A 26,701-nucleotide genomic window follows, 5' to 3' on the forward strand; every position below is an offset into this window, starting at 1 on the left:
TCATTCTGCGCCCACTCATGGCGCAGACAAGGTCATTGTTGAGGTGTCAAATAAAACTTTGTGAGTTACCACACTGTTTGCTGCTATGATCACAGCAATCGATCAAATATTTCCAAAGATAATTAAAAGGGAAATCACAAACACCTTTTTCAATGACCCTGTACTTTAAATCAGTGTTTCTCGATCGCCAATTCGTTGCCTATAACTTAACAGTCCAGTCCACAAAACCCTGTAGAAAGTTTAAGAAAAGCTTTCCACAGGGTGGAGTGATGAAAGGTCCATCACCCTTTTCCGGCCATTTGACCACAGCCTTCACAAGCTCCCAACCCTTCCCCTCGACAAATTTTTGTAAACATATGGTGTTCAGATAGTTTTCCCCATCCCTTTCTTACCCATCCCATCCCAACCCCTTTTTGATGTAGGTAGCTTCCTCACCCTTTCCTTGCTGTGTGACATCAGCAGTTGCAGAGTGCCCTCACCCCCAAGTGCGAATGCTTGCTAAAAAACTGCCCCAGTCATAAAAATTCTGCCCCCTGTCTGTCCCTCTCTAGTGTAAAACAACCATTTTTTTTCTTGGTATTTTTGGGGACAAGAAAACATGTTTAAATGACACACATTTTTTACAAACATTTTATTAGTACATATCTATTTTACAAGACAGATGTTTACACCATTTAACTGGATATGCTAATAAAAAAGGGGTTTTTCCAAGGTGACATTTTCTCCTGAGGTTTGGCCATAACATTTTATCCCTAGTCATAGAAAAGTTATTTTGCATACCCTCTGCCAGTCTTTCTTGTTAGTTACAGAAAGGACGCTGCAAAGTTTTGCATTGTACTTTTTCTTATATTCATCATTGGTGCAGATTAGTAGTGTTTTATTGTGATCTATTCAAACAACTAATATTAGACATTATATTTCATAAACATCTTTTCTAAAAGTGGGCAAGAATTATATATTGTTATTTTCAATTTTTTGTGACAATATTTAACTACCAGAATGAAATACAAATTGTTGCCTACATCAGAAGAATAAGAGGAATCAGAGAAATTTGAAGCAGAATAAGTAAATATAAAAAATATTTAATTTTGACGGTATATTCAACATAAAAGATTAATTCAAAATAATTCATTTTTATGTTTGATGCCCCTGCTAGCATACACTGTAAAAACATAATCGAAGTTGAAAAATTTCTAGATAAATTATATTTATGTTAGGTATGAGAAATAACCATCCCCATGTAAAATAAATAGATATGTACACCAATTCTTTTTATTTTAAAATGATTTCTTTAGTGTGATTTTTATGATAAATATCATGGGAAATGGCCACCATCTGTAGTATTTAAATATGTACTTACAATTTTGTTAATATATAGCTAATAGTTTACCTTTAAAATGTATACTATATACCTGTTTATTACTGAGGTGATGTCTTACAGATTAAAGTTTTTCTATAAATACTTATGTTTATAAATTAAGTAAAATAAATATTGGCCCAATTGTGTGATAATTTTAGATATTCATACAACCTATGCATGTGAAGTCAATGGCTGTCAAGGTATTTTTCGTTTTTTAAATTGCTAAATTGCTCAAACACATTTTCATCATCAGTGGAATTCTGTTGATTTAAATTAAAATTGCCTATGAAATAAGATCTTACCAATATTTAATTTATTGTAAATATTAATTATTTAATATTTACTGTAAATATTAATTAATTATTTACAGTAAATAAAACATCATTTCATTTTTGCTTATAATAAATTTTAATGAGAGGCTTGTTTTTTTTTTTCAGTTTTGGAATTTCCCATCAAAACGCAGAAGTGGAAAATGATTGATAATCAAATACTGATAAGTAGGGTTATTTAAAAATGAGTGATAAACAAAGAAAAAGTCCAAGAATAGAAAACTGATTAGCAAGGACAAGCAGCAATCACACTGATTATCTGAAAAAACTGTGATTTTTTTTCAAAAATTTAATGTTATTAAACTCTTTTATTCTTACATATTGCTGTATCTTTGCATATAAAAGTTTGATAAAAAAAAGGAATGATCAAAACCTTTTTTATTTGAAGAGATTTCTTACATACTTTTTCTTGAAACAGTTTTAACCAATTGTTTCTTGCCTTGAATTTATCAAGAGAACATTTGAAATAAAGTTTTAACATGATTAAAACCTTCTATGAGATGTATTAATGAAATTTAATTGAATAAAATATTTTTTGGGACAGGATTATTAAATACTTAAGGAAGTTTATGCTCGAATTTCAATTATACAATACAAATACAAATAAATAAATAAAAAAATTCAAAAGAAAAGAAAAAAAAAGACCAATTCTTTCAAAATAAAAGAGAAAAAAGGGATATAAAAATCCTTACAAAACACAATAAATTAATCTTCATTTTTGTCCTTCTTAAGTCAGATGATTTGTCAGCAGGTGCCTGAATGACATTAAATTCTGTCAATTTTATTAACAATTATATTAAAAATTTCTTAAATCATTTTTACTTTCCAATTTTACAATTATTCATTTTGAATGTAGTTTGCTAAATTTTACTGGTCCTCAGTGGAATGTTTATAACCTTTACTGGTCCATCACTGGTTTTCAGTTCAGAAACACTGCTTTAAATCACCAAATTTTAATAAAATTGAGAGCACATTTTAACATAGCTATACAGCCAATACACGCAGCACAGAAAGGGCATGTCATTATGTACTTTGTTGTGGGCTCCAGGATTTCCCCCATATGCTGCTGAGTCCATCTGTTCTTGGCATAAGCCAATACACTGGCTATTTAAATGTAGTGTAGGTTTGTGTAGTGGTGAGGTGTTTGGTTGGAGTATTGTGAAACTGGCATTTCACAACTAGTGGAGGCGACAGACACCCTGTCAATCGCCCTGTAACTCCTGTCCTTAGCTGCATGGAGGCATGCCACCAGGTTCTGCTATCAGGGAGCTCTTAATAGGTTTCCAGAGAATTCTGGGAAAACCCAGATGAGAACTGTGGAAGGGGACAGTGTGTTAGTTGTCTAACGGCACCAGGGGTTCCCCATCTCCACTGTGGAAGGGGACAGTGAGAGAAGTGTGGGGAGTAGGTTAGGGGAGGGAACAGAGATAGATATATAGATGGGGATTATATAAGAAGTTAACGGCGCCTCCGTAGCCAGGTGGGAAGGAGCAGCAGTGCGTAGCACATGCTTCTTGATTAGACCGGGGTTCGAGCCCGTCACCACCAAATACGGAGTATGCGGAAAGGTCAAGGAATGACCACCGCATATCCCGGAGCAATATGGCCTTAGTTGCTAATGCTCCTAAAAACCAAATAACAACAACATAAGAAGTTAAGAAATAGATGTAGCAGATGGACAGTGGTGTCCAAATCCCCCCTCCCCAGATGGGATCAGCAAGTTACTGCAAGGTGCAATTATCACTTATTATTATGAAGTGATAATTGCACCTTGGGAACCATGGTCAGCTATATTCCTACTCCTAGGAGGGGTTGCTTCAGAAATCCCGTATTGAAAACACAGATCATAAGGCAGATCCTGCCCAAGGAGGGGTCAGCACTCAAGTCCATGAGTGTCATAGAGGCAAGGCAGTCCAACGTATTGTATTTTTTTTTATATCTCCTCCAAACAAAAATGCCTGAATCTAGCACTGGATCAATGGGTTCACCAACTCCATGATTTTTCTCCCAGAAAGTTGGGATTTTCATCCAACAAAACAGGCACACCACCCAGAGAATGCACCCAATTTCTGGACATAATACATATAGATAGATGAGGTTGTTTTCAGGTAATCTTAAAATAATTTTTTTTTGTAAATAAGGCAGCTTAAGATATAGGATGATTTAAAAACAGAACACTTTAATAACTAAACACATAACTATTATTATTGTTATTTAATTAAAATTTATTGGAAATGTAATAAATTTCAGATATCAAATAAAGTATTGCATTATTATTATTATTGCTCTTATATTATTTATTTTATTTGGGTTCAATTTGGGTAAAGTTACTTGTGGCTTTATCCCTGATGTTGCAAAGTTAACAGAGATTAGAAAGTGTCCAGTATTAGAGTTTAACAGCACTAAATTAGTAACTGGGAATGGTTTTAAGGCAAGACTATATGTATAACCCAAATTGTGGTTTGTATCCATTGGCAAATTGAGGATAGCTAGCATATCTTCATGCATTATGAGTATTACAAAGATTTCAGGGAGCTACTATTAGGGTATCTCGGTAATTGAGAGTAATGTGAGCTTTTCAGCAGGAGCAGCAGCAACAGCAGCAGCAAGTCTATCTATATGAAATTCTTGGAGTTTATGAATGTTATTTTTATGAGAGGAGAGGATTTTATGACTATAAATAGTTTATTTTGTATGTAAATAGTGTATATACATATATATATATATATATATATATATATATATATATATACATACAAGTATTAGTATTAGTAGTAGCAAATGATGCAAGAAAAAAAGCTTACACAACATCAGCCAAAAAAAAAAAAAAAACATTCTTCCCAATTCACATTTTACTTTTTTTTTACATTTTACACTATTTAAGTATGTAAAAAAAAAGGTAAAGTGCAGCCATTATCAACCCACTGCAGGATGGAAGCCTCCTCAACAATTCATGCTGAGGGAAGACAAAAATATAATGCAACCGCAAACTATTACATTACTCCAAGAAAACTCTAATCAAGCTTAAAACACATAAAATTTAAAAGTCTGTATTCTGTATCCATAATCAACTATTTATATTGTATACATCTCTGTTTACATTATTTACATCACACTATTTACATATGTATACATATGCGTTGTAAATAATGTAAACAGATATGTAAATAATGTAAACAGAGATGTATAGAATATAAATAGTTGATTATGGATACAGAATACAGACTTAAATTTTATGTGTTTTAAGCTTGATTAGAGTTTTCTTGGAGTAATGTAATAGTTTGCAGTTGCATTATATTTTTGTTTGTATTGTAGAAAAATCTAGATAGTGGTGATCAACCTCCCCAGGGCAGGGATGCTAACCTATTCCATAAAGCTTGATTTATCAGGCAATAAACAGCATGGAGCTAAATGATCAATATTAACTAATAATAAAGAAAAAGGAGGAATAAGGCATGTTAGGACCTTTGGGTCTAAGAAATGAATAACAGCTAAGATGTAGTGTGAAAGATGATGATGATGATAATGTCACATTTGTAAACAATATCAGCTTCACCCACTTGTATTTGACCAGAAAAAAAAATTAAAAATCAAAAACTGCATTGATAAAATATACTTTTAAGTAGCCACTTTGTATGTCAGTAACTAAGTCAGCACCCCTATTTCCACTACATAATAGGATAAATCTGATTGTGTGAGGTTGAGCTCAGGGAGTGATCCTTTTCCCAAAGTTGACATTAGGCATGTGCAACATACTAATGTTGCACATACATAACTTATGGCTAATGTTGTCAGAAAACTGCTAGCTTGGGGGGAGACAAAGACCAATAGATTGACAGTAGCCACTGGCAGAGGTGAAAGAGATTCTTGCACTGCTTCTATTAGAATGAGCAGAAGCCTGAAAAACAAGATGCATGGTATTTCAGAGACTGCTGGGAGCCATTGCGGTACAAGTAAACACATGGGTTGTGTTAGGGTAGCTAAGAATAGAAACAGGTGCAGGTATACTTGCGTGTACAACAATGCTAGGAGTTTAGTAAATAAATTTGATGAATTTGAGGTATTGCTCAAAACATCGAAGGCAGATATTGTTGGGATATCAGAGACGTGGTGTCACACAGATATAAGGGATGCAGAACTGCAATTTGCAGAACTGCAATTCTACAGAAAGGATAGACAGGATAGGAAGGGGGGAGGGGTTATGCTATTAGTTAAGAAACACATAAAAACCAAGGAAGTGAAGCCAGTTGACATCGCTGGACAGTGCAGTGTGGAGTCAGTTTGGTGTGACATAAACATTGGGAGATCAAAATTGAGAGTAGGAGTGTGCTATAGGCCTAATGACTCTGATGAGTATAATAAGGAACTGTACAGGGAAATAGAGTGGGCCAGTAAATCAGAGTGTCTTATAATGGGAGATTTTAATTTCCCAGATATTGACTGGAATTTGGGGGCTGGTCACTCACACACTAGCAGGGCTTTTGTGGATTTATTGGATGATTGTTTTCTACATCAGCATGTTCGGGAGGCAACTATTACTCCCTCTAGTAATAGTGATTCTTCATGCATTAGGAATCTGCAGATAAATGAACCACTAGGTGGCAGTGATCACAGTGTGCTGAAGTGGGATTTACTCAAAGAGGTAACTACCATTAGGGGTAAACGGAAGGGTTATTGCTTCCGTAAAGGCGACTACAATGGACTGAGACAGTATTTAAATTCTATACAGTGGGACCAACTGATGATGTTACCAACAGCAAATTCAAAATGGGAAGCATTCAAAGAACTTATCTTGGAAGCTACTAGGCTTTACATACCAACTAAGAAATATTGTTCAAGGTTTAGGCCAAAATGGATGTCAGATGAACTAATTAGGCATATGGCAGAGAAGAAAAATGCATGGGATTCTTACAAATTAACACATGACACAGAAGCCTATGATAGATAAAAGTTGATATGCAACCAAGTTACAAAGGAGGTTAGGCAGGCGAAGGCAGATTACGAGAAATCTTTGGCAAGGGATGCAAAAAAAAACAGCAAAGAGTTCTTTACTTATGTAAACTCTAGAAGGAAGGGGATGAATCAGATTGGTCCACTTGATATTGATGGGTCAACTGTTGATGATCCGGCTCAGGTAGCTAACAAACTAAATGAATATTTTGCATCGACATTCACACATGAGGAGTTATTCAGTGAGGGGAATGCCAGAGGTGTATTCAACTCTGGCAGTAACCTAGAGAATCTTTTAATAACTGAGAGTAAAGGGGGGAGAAATTGTTGAAGATAAACACAAGAAAGGCACCCGGGGTGGATGGGATCTATCCAGTTATATTAAAGGAGGCAGCAAAGGAAGTAAGCAAACCCTTAGCCATAATTATGAGAGCTTCCTTGGACTCAGGGGAGGTACCCATAGACTGGAAATGTGCAAATGTGACCCCAATTCACAAAGGAGGATCAAAGGCTGACACAAGTAATTATAGACCTGTGAGCTTAACTTCTGTTCCAGTAAAATTAATGGAGGCACTGGTTAAATTAATGGAGGCACTACAGGATCATTTAGACAAGACTTCAGTTATAGCTTGGACACAGCATGGTTTTGTTAAGGGGAAGTCTTGCCTGACCAACTTGATTGGATACTATGATGCAGTCACAAAAGAACTGGATGCAGGGAATAGCTTTGATTTATATACTTTGATCTTAGAAAGGCTTTTGATACTGTTGCACATGGAAGACTGCTACACAAATTGGAGCAGTGTGACATTGGAGGCAAATTGCTGCTATGGATAAAGGGGTGGTTGAGGGGGAGAAGACAGAGAGTGGTAATCAATGGACACTGCTCATCGTGGACTAATGTTATTAGTGGAGTCCCTCGGGGCTCAGTGTTGGGTCCATTATTGTTTTCTGTATTTATAAATGATATTGATGATGGTATATCAAGCTTAATGTCCAAGTTTGCAGACGATACAAAGGTTGGCAGGGTTGTCAAGGACACTACTGACACTATGCTGCTGCAACAGGATCTGGAAAGGTTGAGCAGATGGGCTGAGAGGTGGCAAATGAAGTTTAACATTGAAAAATGTAAAGTACTACACATGGGAAACAGCAACCCCAGAGCAACGTATCAACTCTGTGGTACTACACTGACAGTGGTAGAGAATGAAAGGGACTTGGGGGTGGTTGTGCAGGCAGATATGAAGTTCTCTGAGCAGTGCAGACGGGCTGCAAGAGTAGCTCATGGAGTATTGTCAATGATATACAGGAATTTTTCCAGCAGGGATAAGGAGGTGATTATTCCCTTGTATAAGGCAATCGTCAGGCCACACCTAGAGTACTGTATACAGGTCTGGAGGCCTCATTTCAAGAAGGATGTAGAGCTGCTGGAACGAGTACAGAGAAGGGCAACAAGATTAGTGAATGGAACAAAGGGGTGCTCTTACGAAGAAAGGCTTAAGTTTTGCAAATTACAGTGTCTGGAGACTAGGCACCAGCGAGGTGATCTGATAGAGGTGTATAAAGCCTTGAATGGTTTGAGCATGCTCAATGCTGATGGGATTCTTCCTCTAGCTCAGAATAATCACCTGAGAGGGCATAAATTCAAATTGAGGAAATACAGATGTAGGATAGACGTGCGGAAATTTGCCTTTAGCCAGCGGGTGGTTGGTTGGTGGAACAGACTTCCATCCCTTGTCGTTGAGGTTGATAGCCTAAATAAGTTTAAGGCTCAGCTGGACAGTTATTTTGAACGAACAGAGGGGTGAAGTGGAAGTGGGTTTTTTTTTGTTTTTTTTTGGCTGATGCTGCATAAGCTTGCTTTCTTGCATCAAATGCCTCTACTAATGCTACTAATGCTACTAAATGTTGCACATACCTTAGCTGTTGTGTGACTAATCCAGGCATGTTGCATATACATAGACTAATGTTGCACATACCTTGGCCATTGTGTCATTAATCTATGCATACTGCACCTGTCAAATTGTCACACAAATTCAACCATGGTTTCTGTGAAAAAATTATTTTATCTTATAAGTACAGCATATTTTTAAAGCAAATGTTGGCATCTACCACCATACTAAAAATAAACAAGATCAAAATACACCAGTTGTACAATCTTTTTATTTTTGTTATTATAAAAAACATGCCAGTTAGGTACATAAAAATTTGAAGTAGAGCTAAAGACTAAATCAGGTAAGATTATAATTCTGTCAGAAAGTCTATGCAGATCCAGTATACAGTACGTAATGGATGCTTAAAAATTTTAATCAATAATAGCATACTATTTTTTAAGCTAACAAAATATTTGATGTCAATTTTTGGCAGAATTAAAGAATTTATGTTTATATACAGTGCAACTGGACAGTCAATCATGATGAATGATTTAACAGCCACTATACTATTTCAATAAGCAAGCAATAAGATGGCATCCTGCAATATACAGCAATATTGCTATGTCACACAACACTTAAAATAATAAGCTAAACTTTCAACATCCAAAATTTACCTATGTTCCATAAAATTCCTATGAGTCAACAATGACAAATAGATGAACAGTGTGTCATTATATACGTGTACAGTCAAAAATTATTTGTTAATTACTTACGGGTGCAACTAGGAAAATGAAAATCTGGATGCCATATTCCTTCAGTAAGTAAACATGTATGACGTAACCTTTTGTCACCATTTGGAAACTGGAATTCATCATGGCACTTAGCTTTACAAATATATCTGTAAAAATATATAATATTCAAAGGTTATAGGATGGCTTTCATCATTACACTGCTGATTAAAATCTAAGAAACAAAACAAAAATTGGAAATTCACTTTTCACAAATAAAAAATTACAAATAAAATACAAATACAACTAGAATCAAATAATCATCATTTACTGGGATTAAAAAAAAGGAGTAACCAGATAAAAGCAGCTTATTTTTGGGAATCTCTGCATTTTGTCTTTATTGCTCAACTTTAAATTTCAGCCATCATTTTTCAGTATTAGTAATACTGGAATTATAAGAGGCAAATAATGCAAGAAAGCAATCTTATACAGCATCAGCCAAAACAAAAAGACCTTCCGATTTCACCTTCCATCCACACCAACAGTTTTGTCTAGTTCTTCCTTGAATTCATTCAGGCTATCCAATTACACAACATCAGATGGAAGTTTGCCTTTAGCCAGCAATCAACCATGTGCAGGCTAAAGGCAAATTTCCACACATCTCTTCTGCAACTATCCTTCCTCCAATTTGAATTTACACCCCCATCATATACATGGTCTGAGCGAGAGGAAGAATCTCATCAGCATTGAGCTTGCTCAATCCATTCAAAGCCTTAAACACCTCAATGAGATTGCCTCACATGTGCCTAGTCTCCATATGCTGCAATTTGCAGAACTAAAGCCTTTCTTGGTAAGAGAAACCCTTTGTTCCCCTCACCAATCTCATTGCCCTTCTCTGTATCCACTCCAGAAGCTCTAAATTGTTTCTAAAATAAGGCCTCAAGACCTGTATGTAATACTCAAGGCGTAGCTTGGCCTGAGCCAAATGAAATAATCACCTTCTTATTTCTGCTAGCAAAATTCCTGTATATCACTGACAACACCCCCATGTGCTGTCCTGCAAGCCTGTCTACACTGCTCAGATTACTTCATATCTGACTGCACAATTACAACAGGTCTTTTTCATTTTCCACTACACCGAGTGTTGTACTACACAGTTGATATGCTAATCTGGGATTACTGTTACCCATACAATATTTAGCATTTGTCAATATTAATTTTCAAATGCCATTTCTCAGCTCAACTGCCTAAATTTTATAGACCTTATTGCAGTAGCAATACCATCATTACTGATGGTATTGCTATCATCTGAAAACTTAGAGATTACACCTGATATACCTCTGTCAATATCATTAATAAAAACAGAAAATAAAAATGGGCCAGCACCAAACCCTGGGGAACTCCCCTGATAACTTTAGTCAAAGAAGAGCAGTGCCCATTAATAACAACTCTCTGTCTTCTCCCACTCAACAATCCCTTTATCTATAGCAGTAACCTACTCTAAATTCCACACTTGCTCCAATTTGTACAACAGATTTTTAGGTGCAACACTATCATAACTTTCGTGAAATCCAAATATATGATATCAAAATTTTATTTTGCATTCAGTTCCTCGGTCATTGATTCATAGTATCCAATCAAATTGATCAAACAAGACTGCCACTTGACAGACCCATTCTGTGACTGAAATATAACCACACTCATGTCTGGATGGTCTGCATTACTTCTTTAACCAGTGACTTCATTATTTTACATGGAAAAGAAGTTAAGCTAACCAGTCTGTAGTTATTCATGTCACTCTTTAAATCCCCTTGTGAATTGGGGGTACTAGAGTTTGATAAACTTCTGGCATCCACTCTCTAAAGAATTGCTCAGGTGTTAGTGTAGATGCAAAATAATTATTCAGCTTGTCAGCAACTTGTGCAGGATCATCAATAGCTGAACCATTGATATGAAGTAGACCAATGTGTTTCATTCACTTTCTTCCAATGTTTCCATAACAAAAGAAGTCTTTGCTATTTTTCTTTGCGTCCTTTGCCATAGATTTCTCATAATCTACCTTAGCTTGCTAACATCCTCTGTGACCTGATTGCAGACTAGTGTATGTCTAACATGGACTTCTGTATCACCTAATAATTTTTATGCATCCTATGCATTTTTATTCTCTACCTTGAGTCTCATTAATTCATCTGACTTCCATTTAAGTCTAGGTCTTAACTGTATTTCTTAAATGGCATGAAAAGGCTAGTAGCTTTTATGACTATTTCTCTGAATGCTTCCCATTTAAAAGTTGTTGTTGGTAATATCATTAGTTGGTCCTATTGTATAGAATTTAAAAACTGTATGGGACCACTCTAGCCTGATTTACAAAAGTAAAAACCCTTTTCTTTATCCTTGATGATAGTCACATCTTTAAGTAAATCCCAAATCAACACAATGTGATCACTGCCATCTAGTGGTTATTCTATCTGTAGATTCTTAATGCACAAAGAATCAGTGCTGATAATCAGATCAAATGTATCGCTCTCTCTTGCTGCCTCTGTAACATGCCTCTGCAGAAAACAGTCATGCAATAAATTCACAAAATTCTTGCTAGTGTGAGTGGCCAAACAAAAGTTCCAGTTACTATCCGGAAAGTTAAAATTACCCATTGTAGGATAATATGATTTATTGTTCCACTCTATTTCTCTATTCAGCTGTTCATTATACTCATCAAAGTCATTACGCCTATAACACACTCCCACTCTCACTTTTGCTTTCCCAATTTCTTATGTCACACCAAACTGACCCATTATTGCACTGACCAGTCATGTCCAATGGATGCACTGCTTTAGGTTTTGTGTTTCTTAACTAATAACATAACCCCTCCCTCCTATCCTATCCTGTCTGTTCTTTTTGTACACATTTACTCCCCATATTCAAATTCTGCCTCCCCTATAGGCGAGTGACACCACATCTCTAATATCCCCACAATGTCTCCATTTAATGACTTGATCAGCACTTCAAATTTGTCAAATTTATTTACTATGCTACTAGCATTGGTATACATGCAACCATACAAGAACCTGTTCTTATTCTTAATTACCCTAACACAGTACATTTAATTTACGAGTTCCATGATGATTCACAGCGGGCCTTGAGATATCAAGAAGGACACTGCTTTCCAGGCTGCTACACTTTTGAATCAAAACAGTAGCAGAATCACTTTCACTTGTGCCCACAGCTATTGTTAATCTATTAGTCTGTGCATCAGCCAAAGATAGTAGTTGTCCAATCTGCCTAACACTCTCCTGAGAGCATCAATAAATATTCTTGCACCCTTTCTATTTAAGTGTATCCCATACCTGCAGAAGCAGTCTCTCCTATTAATAAGCAAACATTATTCAGAGAAAAATTCTACTCCATGAGTTTTGTACAATCTCTCCTGGGCCAATCTGATTGATAAGGTGCTCATCATATACTCCCTTCTATCATCCCTAGGCAGAACTGTAGACACTTTCAAATTCAACCTTAACTTGAAACTTTTCCTCATCATTGTGCCTCAACTTTAGCATTAGCATTAGAAAAGGCACATGATGCAAGAGAGAAAACTTATATAGCATCAGCCAAAAAAAATAAATAAAATAAAATAAAATAATAATCTTCTAATTTCGCAAAAACCACTCGCTCCAAATGTTTGTCCAGTTCTGCCTTGAATCTATTTATGCTATCAACTTCTACAACGACAGATGGAAGTTTGTTCCAGCAATCAACCACATGCTGGCTAAAGGCAAACTTCCGCACATCTATCCTACAACTGTCTTTCTGCAATTTGAATTTATGCCCTCTCAGGTGATTATTCTGAGTAAGAGGAAGAATCCCATCAGCATTGAGAATGCTCAAACCATTGAAGGCTTTATATACCTCAATCAGATCACCTCGCAGGTGCCTATTCTCCAGACTCTGTAATTTGCAAAACTTAAGACTTTCTTTGTAACAGCCCTTCTTGTTGCCCTTCTCTGCACTCACTCCAACAGCAATACATTCTTCCTAAAATGAGGCCTCCAGACCTGTATACAGTACTCAAGGTGTGGCCTGACCATTGCCTCCTTATCCCTGATAAAAACATTCCTGTATATCATTGACGAAACCATCAGCTACTCTTGCAGATCATCTGCCCTGCTCAGAAAACTTCATATCTGGGTGCACAATTACTCCCAGGTCCTTTTAATTTTCTCTACCACTGTCAGTGTAGTACCACACAGTTGATATGTTACTCTGCGGTTACTGCTTCCCATATGCAGTGCTTTACATTTTTCAATGATCAACTTCAGTTGCCACCTCTCAGCCCATCTACTCAACTTTTCTAGATCCTGTTGCAGCAGCGTACTGTCATTAATGTCATTAACAACCCCGCCAACCTTCATATTGTCTGCAAACTTGAACATTAAGCCTGATATACCATCATCAATATCATTAATAAATACAGAAAACAACAATGGACCCAACATTGAATGCTAAGGGGCTCCACTAATAACATTAGTCCACAAAGAGCAGTGTCCATTGATTACCACTCTCTGTCTTCTCCCACTTAACCATCCCTTTATCCATAGCAGCAATTTGCATCCAATGCCATACTGCTCCAATTTGTGCAACAGCCTTTCATGAGCAACAGTATCAAAAGTCTTTCTAAGATCTAAATATATGATATCAAAGTCATTCTTTGCATCCAGTTCCTTTGTGACCACATCATAGTATCCAATCATATTGGTCAGACAAGACTTCCCCTTAACAAAACCAGGATGTGTGCGAGTTATAGCTGAAGTCTTATTTAGATGATCCTGCAGTGCTTCTTTAAGCAGTGCCACCATTAATTTCCCTGGAACAGAAGTTAAACTAACAGGTCTGTAATTACTTGTGTCACCCTTGTGTCATCCTTTGTGAATTGGGGTCACATTTGCACTTCTCCAGTCCATGGGTACCTCCCATGAGTCCAAGGAAGCTCTCATCATTATGGCTAAGGGTTTGCTTACTTCCTTTGCTGCATCCTTTAATATTACTGGATAGATCTCATCCAACCCAGGTGCCTTTCTTATGTTTATCTTCAACAATTTCTCCTCCACTTTGCTCTCAGTTATTACAAAATCATTTAGCTCACTGGCAGAGTTTAATTCACCTCTGGCATTCCCCTCCCTGAACAACTCCTCATGTGTGAATGTAGATGTAAAATACTCATATAGTTTGTTAGCTACTTGAGCAAGATCATCAACAGTTGAACCACTGATATCCAGTGGACCAATCTGATTCATCCCCTTCCTGTATATCATTGACAAGACACCATGAGCTACTCTTGCAGCCCATCTGCACTGCTCAGAGAACTTCATATCCGCCTGCACAACCACCAACAGGTCCTTTTCATTCTCCACCACTGTCAGTGTAGTACCACAGAGTTGAAACGTTGCTCTGGAGTTGCTGTTTCCCATATGTAGTACTTTACATTTGTCAAAGTTAAACTTCATTTGCCACCTCTCAGCCCATCTGCTCAACCTTTCCAGATCCTGTTGCAGCAGCATAGTGCCAGTAGTGTCCTTGGCAACCCTGCCAATCTTTGTACCATCTGCAAACTTGGACATTAAGCTTGATATACCATCATCAATATCATTTATAAATACAGAAAACAATAATGGACCCAATACTGAACCCTGAGGGACTCCACTAATAACATTAGTCCACGATGAGCAGTGTCCATTGATTACCACTCTCTGTCTTCTCCCCCTCAACCACCCCTTTATTGGAGCAGTGGGGCACTGGAGGCAAATTGCATAGCAGAAATTTGCCTCCAATGCCACACTGCTCCAATTTGTGCAGCAGTCTTCCATGCGCAACAGTATCAAAAGCCTTTCTAAGATCCAAGTATATAATATCAAAGTTCTTCCCTGCATGAGCAAGAGGAAGAAGAATCCCATTAGCAATGAGCATGCTCAAACCATTCAAGGCTTTATACACCTCAATCAGATCATCTGGCAGGTGCCTAGTCTCCAGACACTGTAATTTGCAAAACTTAAGCCTTTCTTTATAAGAGCAGCCCTTTGTTCCATTCACTAATCTTGTTGCCCTCCTCTGTACTCATTCCAACAGCTAGACATCCTTCTTAAAAGGAGGCCTCCAGACCTGTATACAGTACTCAAGGTGTGGCCTGACCATTGCCTTATACAAGGGGATAATCACTTCTTATCCCAGGTAGAAAAATTCCTGTATATCACTGACAAGACACCATGATTTCTTGTAATCTGCCTTTGCCTGCCTAACCTCCTTTGTGAATTGATATTATTTGATATTATTTGATATTATTACTAGCCATATAGTGCAAGGAAGCCTGAGGCTTATGCTGCACCAGCTAAAAAAAAATTTCTGAGTTACCCTGAGAGAGAGAGAGACAGAGAGAGTCAGAAGTAGAAGGGAATCACCAAGAAAGAGAAGAATGATGATATCCAGCTCAGAACCCTCGGTGTGCCAAACCCACACTCACCAGATATGAGCCCCTGTTTGTCATGAAGCTTATGTCATTAACATGTTGGTTGATCTGCTAGTCCTTAAAATTCTATCAATGCACTTCACAGCTCATAAAAATCACATACCTGACCTAACATAACATTTATTTTTAAAAAAACTTTTTTTTTCTGAGATTAGTGGGTCAACCAATTCTGAAGTGTAATTTACTTCATAATACAAACCCTGGGAAAATCCTTGATAGAGCCCTATACCTTCAGTAATTCAGCCATGTTTAAAAAAGCCATAATCAGGGACAGATTGGCAGTCAGGGACCAGAAGAATACGGTCAAGGGTGCTCCCTTCCCCACAGGCATCTTACTAAGGAAACCCCTGCACACAGTTTCCTATGGGGGACACAGCTAACATCTTATACACCTGTGCATAAATCTGCACCTAGCCATAATACATTTGTCTCATCAACGATATGGACTGCCCAATTTGTTACTGCTTGTCATGAGTAGCAAGTGCAAAATAGCACTGACAGATTCTTAAAGTCCTTCAGAAATTAATCATAATGTTCTGTATTTCATCTAATTCTATTCCCTTACCACTGTGATTGTTTAATCTGCATTGATGCTTAGATGTTTCTTGGCTATGGATCCCAATTATATGATTTCTCAAACATTCAAGTCAGTCACACTGAGTCCCTTTCAGCTAACCTGGGTATAAAAAAACAATGAAAGCCTCTTCCCCTGCAAAATTTATCGAGGGTTTCCTTAGGGAAAAAATGCACACCAGAAAATCTTCCATTTCCTAGTGAGCATTTTTTCCCCTTTCTTCAGCATACTGGAAAATCTCCTATTTTGCCTACTGCTAATGCCAAACCTGAGTAGGGTTGCACTTGAGGTAGTTAATTCTCGAAGATTTTTCTAAGCAAAAAATTATTTATGTAAACAATGGAATCCACTTTATTTATTGATTAGAACACATTAATCACATAAATGTGGGGTGTACTGCTCTGGCTCTCACCCAACATTCCAATTCATCCCATAGGGTTCAAATTAGGACTCCAAGCCAGCCATTCGAACTCATTCAAAGTCCATGGACTTTGAATGTACATGAACAGCACTAGCAGTATGACATGAAGCATTGTCCTGTTGAAACAAACGTAGGTGTACCAAAGAACTGCTACATCACAGAAAGCAGAGAATTGTCCAAAATGGTAAGGTAGGCATTAGCATTAGTAGTTCTCCACACAACCATCGAAGGCCCCAGGCCACACCATGAGAAAAAGTCCTACACCATAACCCCACCTCCTCTGAACTTCATTGTTGGTACAATGCACTCTGGCAGCAAATGTTCTCCAAGCACCCTACAACTTACAACCCTCACTTACTCAACCCTCTGATCAGATAGGTGTAGCACGATTTGTTACTCCACAAAACCAATTTCCACTGCTCTAAGAACTACTGCACCACGCAAGGTGACACTGTTCATAGTAGTTGGTAATTTTTTGGGTTTTAAGTGCATCAGTGACTCACGGCATATTTGCCATTGTGATTTGAATGTTATATAATTACTATTAAATAACATTCAGTTATTTAAGTTATTGATTATTTCCATTATCTGTGATTTTTTACTTTTGTGAATATATTACCTGCCTTAAGTATATGTGTATTATTTTGTGTTATCAATTATGATATTAAAAAGCTTTTCTTATATTGATTTTTTTAATCTAAAATATCCAAAACTATAATGTGATTTTGCACCTTAGGCATCTAAAAGTGTAAGTTTGGCTCTGGTAATTAGGTCTCAAGCACTCAATAAACTAACTGAATTATTTGAATGGTATGAGAATTAGTGATGAGTATAATCAAGAGTCATTAGCATTGGGGTAGAATTTTTTTCAGCCTGGACTGTACTTGTTAACAGGAGAGATTGCTTCTACAGGGATGGGATACACTTAAATAGAAAGGGTGCAAGAATATTTGCTGATGCTATCGAGGCAGTGTTAGGTGGGTCGGAAAACTGCTAGCTTGGGGGGAGACAAAGACCAATAGATTGACAGTAGCCACTGGCAGAGGTGAAAGAGATTCTTGCACTGCTTCTATTAGAATGAGCAGAAGCCTGAAAAACAAGGTGCATGGTATTTCAGAGACTGCTGGGAGCCATTGTGGTACAAGTAAACACATGGGTTGTGTTAGGGTAGCTAAGAATAGAAACAGGTGCAGGTATACTTGCGTGTACACCAATGCTAGGAGTTTAGTAAATAAATTTGATGAATTTGAGGTATTGCTCAAAACATCGAAGGCAGATATTGTTGGGATATCAGAGACGTGGTGTCACACAGATATAAGGGATGCGGAACTGCAATTTGGGGAGTACAACGTCTACAGAAAGGATAGACAGGATAGGAAGGGGGGAGGTGTTATGCTATTAGTTAAGAAACACATAAAAACCAAGGAAGTGAAGCCAGTCGACATCGCTGGACAGTGCAGTGTGGAGTCAGTTTGGTGTGACATAAACATTGGGAGATCAAAATTGAGAGTAGGAGTGTGCTATAGGCTTAATGACTCTGATGAGTATAATAAGGAACTGTACAGGGAAATAGAGTGGGCCAGTAAATCAGAGTGTCTTATAATGGGAGATTTTAATTTCCCAGATATTGACTGGAATTTGGGGGCTGGATACTCACACACTAGCAGGGCTTTTGTGGATTTATTGGATGATTGTTTTCTACATCAGCATGTTCGGGGGGCAACTAGAGGGAGTAATACTCTTGATTTGATTATCAGCAGTGATTCTTCATGCATTAAGAATCTGCAGATAAATGAACCACTAGGTGGCAGTGATCACAGTGTGCTGAAGTGGGATTTACTCAAAGAGGTAACTATCATTAGGGGTGAAGGGAAGGGTTATTGCTTCCGTAAAGGCGACTACGATGGACTGAGACAGTATTTAAATTCTATACAGTGGGACCAACTGATGATGTTACCAACAGCAAATTCAAAATGGGAAGCATTCAAAGAACTTATCTTGGAAGCTACTAGGCTTTACATACCAACTAAGAAATATTGTTCAAGGTTTAGGCCAAAATGGATGTCAGATGAACTAATGAGGCATATGGCAGAGAAGAAAAATGCATGGGATACTTACAAATTAACACATGACACAGAAGCATATGATAGATACAAGTTGATATGCAACCAAGTTACAAAGGAGGTTAGGCAGGCGAAGGCAGATTACGAGAAATCCTTGGCAAGGGATGCAAAGAAAAACAGCAAAGAGTTCTTTACTTATGTACACTCTAGAAGGAAAGGGATGAATCAGATTGGTCCACTTGATATTGATGGGTCAAGTGTTGATTATCCTGCTCAGGTGGCTAACAAACTAAATGAATATTTTGCATCGACATTCACACATGAGGAGTTATTCAGCGAGGGGAATGCCAGAGGTGTATTCATCTCTAGCAGTAAGTTACAGAATCTTGAAATAACTGGGAGTAAAGTGGAGGAGAAACTGTTGAAGATAAACACAAGAAAGGCACCCGGGGTGGATGGGATCTATCCAGTTATATTAAAGGAAGCAGCAAAGGAAGTAAGCAAACCCTTAGCCATAATTATGAGAGCTTCCTTGGACTCAGGGGAGGTACCCATAGACTGGAAATGTGCAAATGTGACCCCAATTCACAAAGGAGGATCAAAGGCTGACACAAGTAATTATAGACCTGTGAGCTTGACTTCTGTTCCAGGAAAATTAATGGAGGCACTGGTTAAAGACGCACTGCAGGATCATTTAGACAAGACTTCAGTTATAGCTCAGACACAGCATGGTTTTGTTAAGGGGAAGTCTTGCCTGACCAACTTGATTGGATACTATGATGCAGTCACAAAAGAACTGGATGCAGGGAATAACTTTGATATTATATACTTGGATCTTAGAAAGGCTTTTGATACTGTTGCACATAGAAGACTGCTACACAAATTGGAGCAGTGTGACATTGGAGGCAAATTGTTGCTATGGATAAAGGGGTGGTTGAGGGGGAGAAGACAGAGAGTGGTAATCAATGGACACTGCTCATCGTGGACTGATGTTATTAGTGGAGTCCCTCAGGGCTCAGTGTTGGGTCCATTATTGTTTTCTGTATTTATAAATGATATTGATGATGGTATATCGGGATTAATGTCCAAGTTTGCAGACGATACAAAGGTTGGCAGGGTTGTCAAGGACACTACTGACACTATGCTTCTGCAACAGGATTTGGAAAGGTTGAGCAGATGGGCTGAGAGGTGGCAAATGAAGTTTAACATTGATAAATGTAAAGTACTACACATGGGAAACAGCAACCCCAGAGCAACGTATCAACTCTATGGTACAACACTGACAGTGGTAGAGAATGAAAGGGACTTGGGGGTGGTTGTGCAGGCAGATATGAAGTTCTCTGAGCAGTGCAGACGGGCTGCAAGAGTAGCTCATGGAGTATTGTCAATGATATACAGGAATTTTTCCAGCAGGGATAAGGAGGTGATTATTCCATTGTATAAGGCGATGGTCAGGCCACACCTAGAGTACTGTATACAGGTCTGGAGGCCTCATTTCAAGAAGGATGTAGAGCTGCTGGAACGAGTACAGAGAAGGGCAACAAGATTAGTGAATGGAACAAAGGGGTGCTCTTACGAAGAAAGGCTTAAGTTTTGCAAATTACAGTGTCTGGAGACTAGGCACCAGCGAGGTGATCTCATAGAGGTGTATAAAGCCTTGAATGGTTTAAGCATGCTCAATGCTGATGGGATTCTTCCTCTAGCTCAGAATAATCACCTGAGAGGGCATAAATTCAAATTGAGGAAAGACAGATGTAGGATAGACGTGCGGAAATTTGCCTTTAGCCAGCGGGTGGTTGGTTGGTGGAACAGACTTCCATCCCTTGTGGTGGAGGTTGATAGCCTAAATAAGTTTAAGGCTCAGCTGGACAGGTATTTTGAACGAACAGAGGGGTGAAGTGGAAGTGGTTTTTTTTTTTTTTTTTTTTTGGCTGATGCTGCATAAGCTTGCTTTCTTGCATCAAATGCGTCTACTAATGCTAATGCTAATGCTAATGCATCCAGTTCTTTTGTGACTGCATCATAGTATCCAATCAAATTGGTCAGACAAGACTTCCCCTTAACAAAACCATGCTGTGTCCAAGCTATAACTGAAGTATTGTCTAGATGATCCTGCAGTGTTTCTTTAACCAGTGCCTCCATTAATTTTCTGGGAACAGAAGTTAAACTCACAGGTCTATAATTACTTGTGTCAGCCTTTGATCCTCCTTTGTGAATTGGGGTCACATTTGCACATTTCCAGTCCACAGGTACCTCCCCTGAGTCCAAGGAAGCTCTCATAATTATGGCTAAGGGTTTCCTTACTTCCTTTGCTGCCTCCTTTAATATAACTCGATAGATCCCATCCACCCAGGGTGCCTTTCTTGTGTTTATCTTCAACAATTTCTCCTCCAATTTACCCTCAGAGATTTCAAGATTCTCTAGCTTACTGCCAGAGTTGAATACACCTCTGGCATTTGCCTCGCTGAATAACTCCTCATGTGTGAATGTCGATGCAAAATATTCATTTAGTTTGTTAGCTACCTAAGCAGGATCATCAACAGTTGACCCATCGATATCAAGTGGACCAATCTGATTCATCCCCTTCCTTCTAGAATTTACATAAGTAAAGAACTCTTCGCTATTTTTCTTTGCATCCCTTGCCAAAGATATCTCATAATCTGCCTTCGCCTGCCTAACCTCCTTTGTAACTTGGTTACAGATCAACTTGTATCTATCATAGGCTTCTGTGTCACGTGTTAATTTGTATGTATCCCATGCATTTTTCTTCTCTGCCATATGTCTCATTAGTTCATCTGACATCCATTTTGGCCTAAACCTTGAACAATATTTCTTAGTTGGTATGTAAAGCCTAGTAGCTTCCAAGATAAGTTCTTTGAACGCTTCCCATTTTGAATTTGCTGTTGGTAGCATCATCAGTTGGTTCCACTGTATAGAATTTAAATACTGTCTCAGTCCATCGTAGTCGCCTTTACGAAAGCAATAACTCTTCCCTTTACCCCTAATGGTAGTTACGTCTTTGAGTAAATCCCACTTCAGCACACTGTGATCACTGCCACCTAGTGGTTCATTTATCTGCAGATTCTTAATGCATGAAGAATCACTATTGATAATCAAATCAAGAGTATTACTCCCTCTTGTTGCCTCCTGAACATGCTGATGTAGAAAACAATCATCCAATAAATCCACAAAAGCCTTGCAAGTGTGTGAATGACCAGCAACCACATTCCAGTCAATATCTGGGAAATTAAAATCCTCCATTATAAGACTCTCTGATTTATTGGCCCACTCTATTTCCCCCGTACAGTTTCTTATTATACTCATCAGAGTCATTAGGCCTATAGCACACTCCTACTCTCAATTTTGATCTCCCAATGCTTATGTCACACCAAACTGACTCTACACTGCACTGTCCAGCGATGTCGACTGGCTTCACTTCCTTGGATTTCATGTGTTTCTTAACTAATAGCATAACCCCTCCTCCCTTTCTATCCTGTCTATCCTTTCTGTAGACATTGTACTCCCCAAATTCTAGTTCTGCATTCCTTATATCTGTGTGACACCACGTCTCTGATATCCCAACAATATTTGCCTTTGATGTTTTGAGCAATACATCAAATTCTTCAAATTTATTTATTAAACTCCTAGCATTGGTGTACAAGTAAGTATACATAAACCTGTTCTTTTTCTTGGCTACCCTAACACAACCCATGTGTTTACTTGTACTCCAATGATTACCAGCAGTCTCTGAAATATCCTGCATCAAGCTGCTGCTCATTCCAATAGAAGCAGTGCAAGAATCACTTTCACCTCTGCCAGTGGATACTGTTAATCTATTAGTCCTTGTATCCCCCCAATATAGCAGTTTTCCGACCCGCCTAACACTGCCTCGATAGCATTAGCAAACATTCTTGCACCCTTTCTATTTAAGTGTATCCCATCCCTGTAGAAGCAGTCTCTCCTGTTAACAAGTACAGACCAGGCTGAAAAAAATTCTACCCCTTGAGCCTTGCACAATCTTTCCAGGGCTGAATTGATCGACAGGGCTCTCATCATATACTCCCTCCTATCGTGTCTGGGCAGAATTGCAGACACTTTCAAATTCAATCCTAATTCTTGGCTTTTTTTCAACAGTGACCTGTAGTTGTTAAATAATTCCGCCGGTCTCCTACTCTTAATATTATTAGTGCCAACGTGTACAACTATATCACCTTTTGTGCCCTTAAAAGATGATATCCGCTCTACGACATCATCAACCTTTGTCCCTGCCAGACATACCCTGGTCCTGTTCCACCTATCCTTTTTTACAAAGCATGTTTCCCGTTTCCCTGACAATAGAATCACCAACAACTACTAGTTCCTTTGGGATCAGTGCATTCTGCCTTGGGGGCTGCTGCTGTGTTGCGCGATGACCAAGTGAAAGCTCTTGCATTGGTGTGGGCAGCTGAGAGCTTGATGGGCCCTTCACTTTTAATCCTTCGAGGGCATCCACCCTGTCCTGCAAGCTCTCATATATAAAAAGGATAGACAGGATAGGAAGGGATTGGAGTTATGCTATTAATTAAGAAACACATAAAATCTAAGAAAGCGAGGCCAGTTGACATCGCTGGACAGTGCAGTGTCGAGTCAGTTTGGTGTGACATAAGCATTGGGAGATCAAAAATTTAGAGTAGGAGTGTGCTATAGGCCTAATGACTCTGATGAGTATAATAAGAAACTGTACAGGGAAATAGAGTGGGCCAGTAAATCAGAGAGTCTTATAATGGGAGATTTTAATTTCCCAGATATTGACTGGAATTTGGGGGCTGGTCACTCACACACTAGCAGGGCTTTTGTGGATTTATTGGATGATTGTTTTCTACATCAGCATGTTCGGGAGGCAACTAGAGGGAGTAATACTCTTGATTTGATTATCAGCAGTGATTCTTCATGCATTAAGAATCTGCAGATAAATGACTACTAGGTGGCAGTGATCACAGTGTGCTGAAGTGGGATTAACTCAAAGAGGTAACTACCATTAGGGGTAAAGGGAAGGGTTATTGCTTCCGTAAAGGCGACCACAATGGACTGAGACAGTATTTAAATTCTATACAGTGGGACCAACTGATGATGTTACCAACAGCAAATTCAAAATGGGAAGCATTCAAAGAACTTATCTTGGAAGCTACTAGGCTTTACATACCAACTAAGAAATATAGTTCAAGGTTTAGGCCAAAATGGATGTCAGATGAACTAATGAGGCCTATGGCAGAGAAGAAAAATGCATCGAATACATACAAATTAACACATGACACAGAAGCCTATGATTGATACAAGTTGATATGCAACCAAGTTACAAAGGAGGTTAGGCAGGCGAAGGCAGATTATGAGAAATCTTTGGCAAGGGATGCAAAAAAAAACAGCAAAGAGTTCTTTACTTATGTAAACTCTAGAAGGAAGGGGATGAATCAGATTGGTCCACTTGATATTGATGGGTCAACTGTTGATGATCTGGCTCAGGTAGCCAACAAACTAAATGAATATTTTGCATCGACATTCACACATGAGGAGTTATTCAGCGAGGGGAATGCCAGAGGTGTATTCAACTCTAGTAGTAAGCTACAGAATCTTGAAATAACTGGGAGTAAAGTGGAGGAGAAACTGTTGAAGATAAACACAAGAAAGGCACCCGGGGTGGATGGGATCTATCCAGTTATATTAAAGGAGGCAGCAACGGAAGTAAGCAAACCCTTAGCCATAATTATGAGAGCTTCCTTGGACTCAGGGGAGGTACCCACAGACTGCAGATGTGCAAATGTGACCCCAATTCACAAAGGAGGATCAAAGGCTGCCACAAGTAATTATAGACCTGTGAGATTAACTTCTGTTCCAGCAAAATTAATGGAGGCACTGGTTAAAGAAGCACTGCAGGAGCATCTAGACAAGACTTCAATTAGAGCTTGGACACAGCATGGGTTTGTTAAGGGGAAGTCTTGCCTGACCAATTTGATTGGACACTAAGATGCAGTCACAAAAGGATACTGGATGCAGGGAATAACTTTGATATTATATACTTGGATCTTAGAAAGGCTTTTGATACTGTTCCACATGGAAGACTGCTGCACAAATTGCAGCAGTGTGGCATTGGAGGCAAATTGCTGCTAGGGATAAAGGTGTGGTTGAGGGTGCGAAGACAGAGAGTGGTAATAAATGGACACTGCTCATCATGGACTAATGTTATTAGTGGAGTCCCTCAGGGTTCAGTGTTGGTTCCATTATTGTTTTCTGTATTTATAAATGATATTGATGATGGTATATCAAGCTTAATGTCCAAGTTTGCAGATGATACAAAGATTGGCAGGGTTGTCAAGGACACTACTGATACTATGCTGCTGCAACAGGATCTGGAAAGGTTGAGCAGATGGGCTGAGAGGTGGCAGATGAAGTTTAACATTGACAAATGTAAAGTACTACATATGGGAAACAACAACCCCGGAGCAACATATCAACTCTGTGGTGCTACAGTGACAGTGGTAGAGAATGAAAGGGACCTTGGGGTGGTAGTACAGGCAGATATGAAGTTCTCTGAGCAGTGCAGATGGGCTGCAAAAGTAGCTCATGGTGTATTGTCAATGATATATAGGAATTTTTCTAGCAGGGATAAGGAGTTGATTATTCCCTTGTATAAAGCAACGGTCAGGCCACACCTAAAGTACTGTATACAGGTCTGGAGTCCTCATTTCAAGAAGGATGTAGAGCTGCTGGAACGAGTACAGAGAAAGGCAACAAGATTAGTGAATGGAACAAAGGGGTGCTCTTACGAAGAAAGGCTTAAGTTTTGCAAATTACAGTGTCTGGAGACTAGGCACCAGCGAGGTGATCTGATAGAGGTGTATAAAGCCTTGAATGGTTTGAGCATGCTCAATGCTGATGGGATTATTCCTCTTGCTCAGAATAATCACCTGAGAAGGCATAAATTCAAACTGAGGAAAGACAGATGTAAGATAGACGTGTGGAAATTTGCCTTTAGCCAGCGGGCGGTTGGTTGGTGGAATCGACTTCCATCCCTTGTTGTGGAAATTGATAGCCTAAATAAATTTAAGGCTGAGCTGGACAGGTATTTCGAACAGAGGGTCACCCATCTGTGGAAGTGGTTTTTTTTTTTTTTTTTTTTGGCTGATGCTGCATAAGCTTGCTTTCTTGCATCAAATGCCTCTACTAATGCCACTGCTAATGCTGTTTTTCTTTGCATCCTTTGTCAAAGATTTAGCATTAGCATTAGTAGAGGCATAGGATGCAAGAAAGCAAGCTTGTGCAACATCACCTAAAAAAAACCGCTCCCATTTCACCCCTCTGTTCGTTCAAAATACCTGTCCGGCTCAGCCTTAAATTTATTTAGGCTATCAACTTCCACAAAAAATGGATGGAAGTCTGTTCCACCAACCAACTACACGCTGGCTGAAGGCAAACTTCCGCACTTCTATTCTGCATCTGTGTTTCCTTATTTTGAATTTATGCCCTCTCAGGTAATTATTCTGAGCAAGAGGAAGAAGAATCCCATTAGCAATGAGCATGCTCAAACCATTCAAGGCTTTATACACCTCAATCAGATCATCTGGCAGGTGCCTAGTCTCCAGACACTGTAATTTGCAAAACTTAAGCCTTTCTTTATAAGAGCAGCCCTTTGTTCCATTCACTAATCTTGTTGCCTCCTCTGTACTCATTCCAACAGCCAGACATCCTTCTTAAAAGGAGGCCTCCAGACCTGTATACAGTACTCAAGGTGTGGCCTGACCATTGCCTTATACAAGGGGATAATCACTTCTTATCCCAGGTAGAAAAATTCCTGTATATCACTGACAAGACACCATGATTTCTTGTAATCTGCCTTTGCCTGCCTAACCTCCTT

The 26,701-nt window shown here is 38.6% G+C and overlaps 1 protein-coding gene across 2 annotated transcripts in view; it reads right to left on the reverse strand.

Moving 5' to 3' along the window:
* The window catches only part of LOC150091211 (hemocytin-like), a 1,750,539-nt gene that overhangs the window by 1,603,389 nt on the left and 120,449 nt on the right, over positions 1–26,701 (reverse strand). For both annotated transcript variants that reach the window (XM_090374755.1, XM_090374750.1), the window contains one exon: positions 9,287–9,411. In XM_090374755.1, coding sequence (XP_090230881.1) covers positions 9,287–9,411 — 125 coding nt within the window. The remainder of the gene's footprint in view (positions 1–9,286; positions 9,412–26,701) is intronic.

This window comes from Mastigoproctus giganteus, chromosome 1 (assembly GCF_048544385.1).
Source record: "Mastigoproctus giganteus isolate SK-2022 chromosome 1, ASM4854438v1, whole genome shotgun sequence".
Taxonomy (NCBI): Eukaryota; Metazoa; Arthropoda; class Arachnida; order Uropygi; family Thelyphonidae; genus Mastigoproctus; species Mastigoproctus giganteus.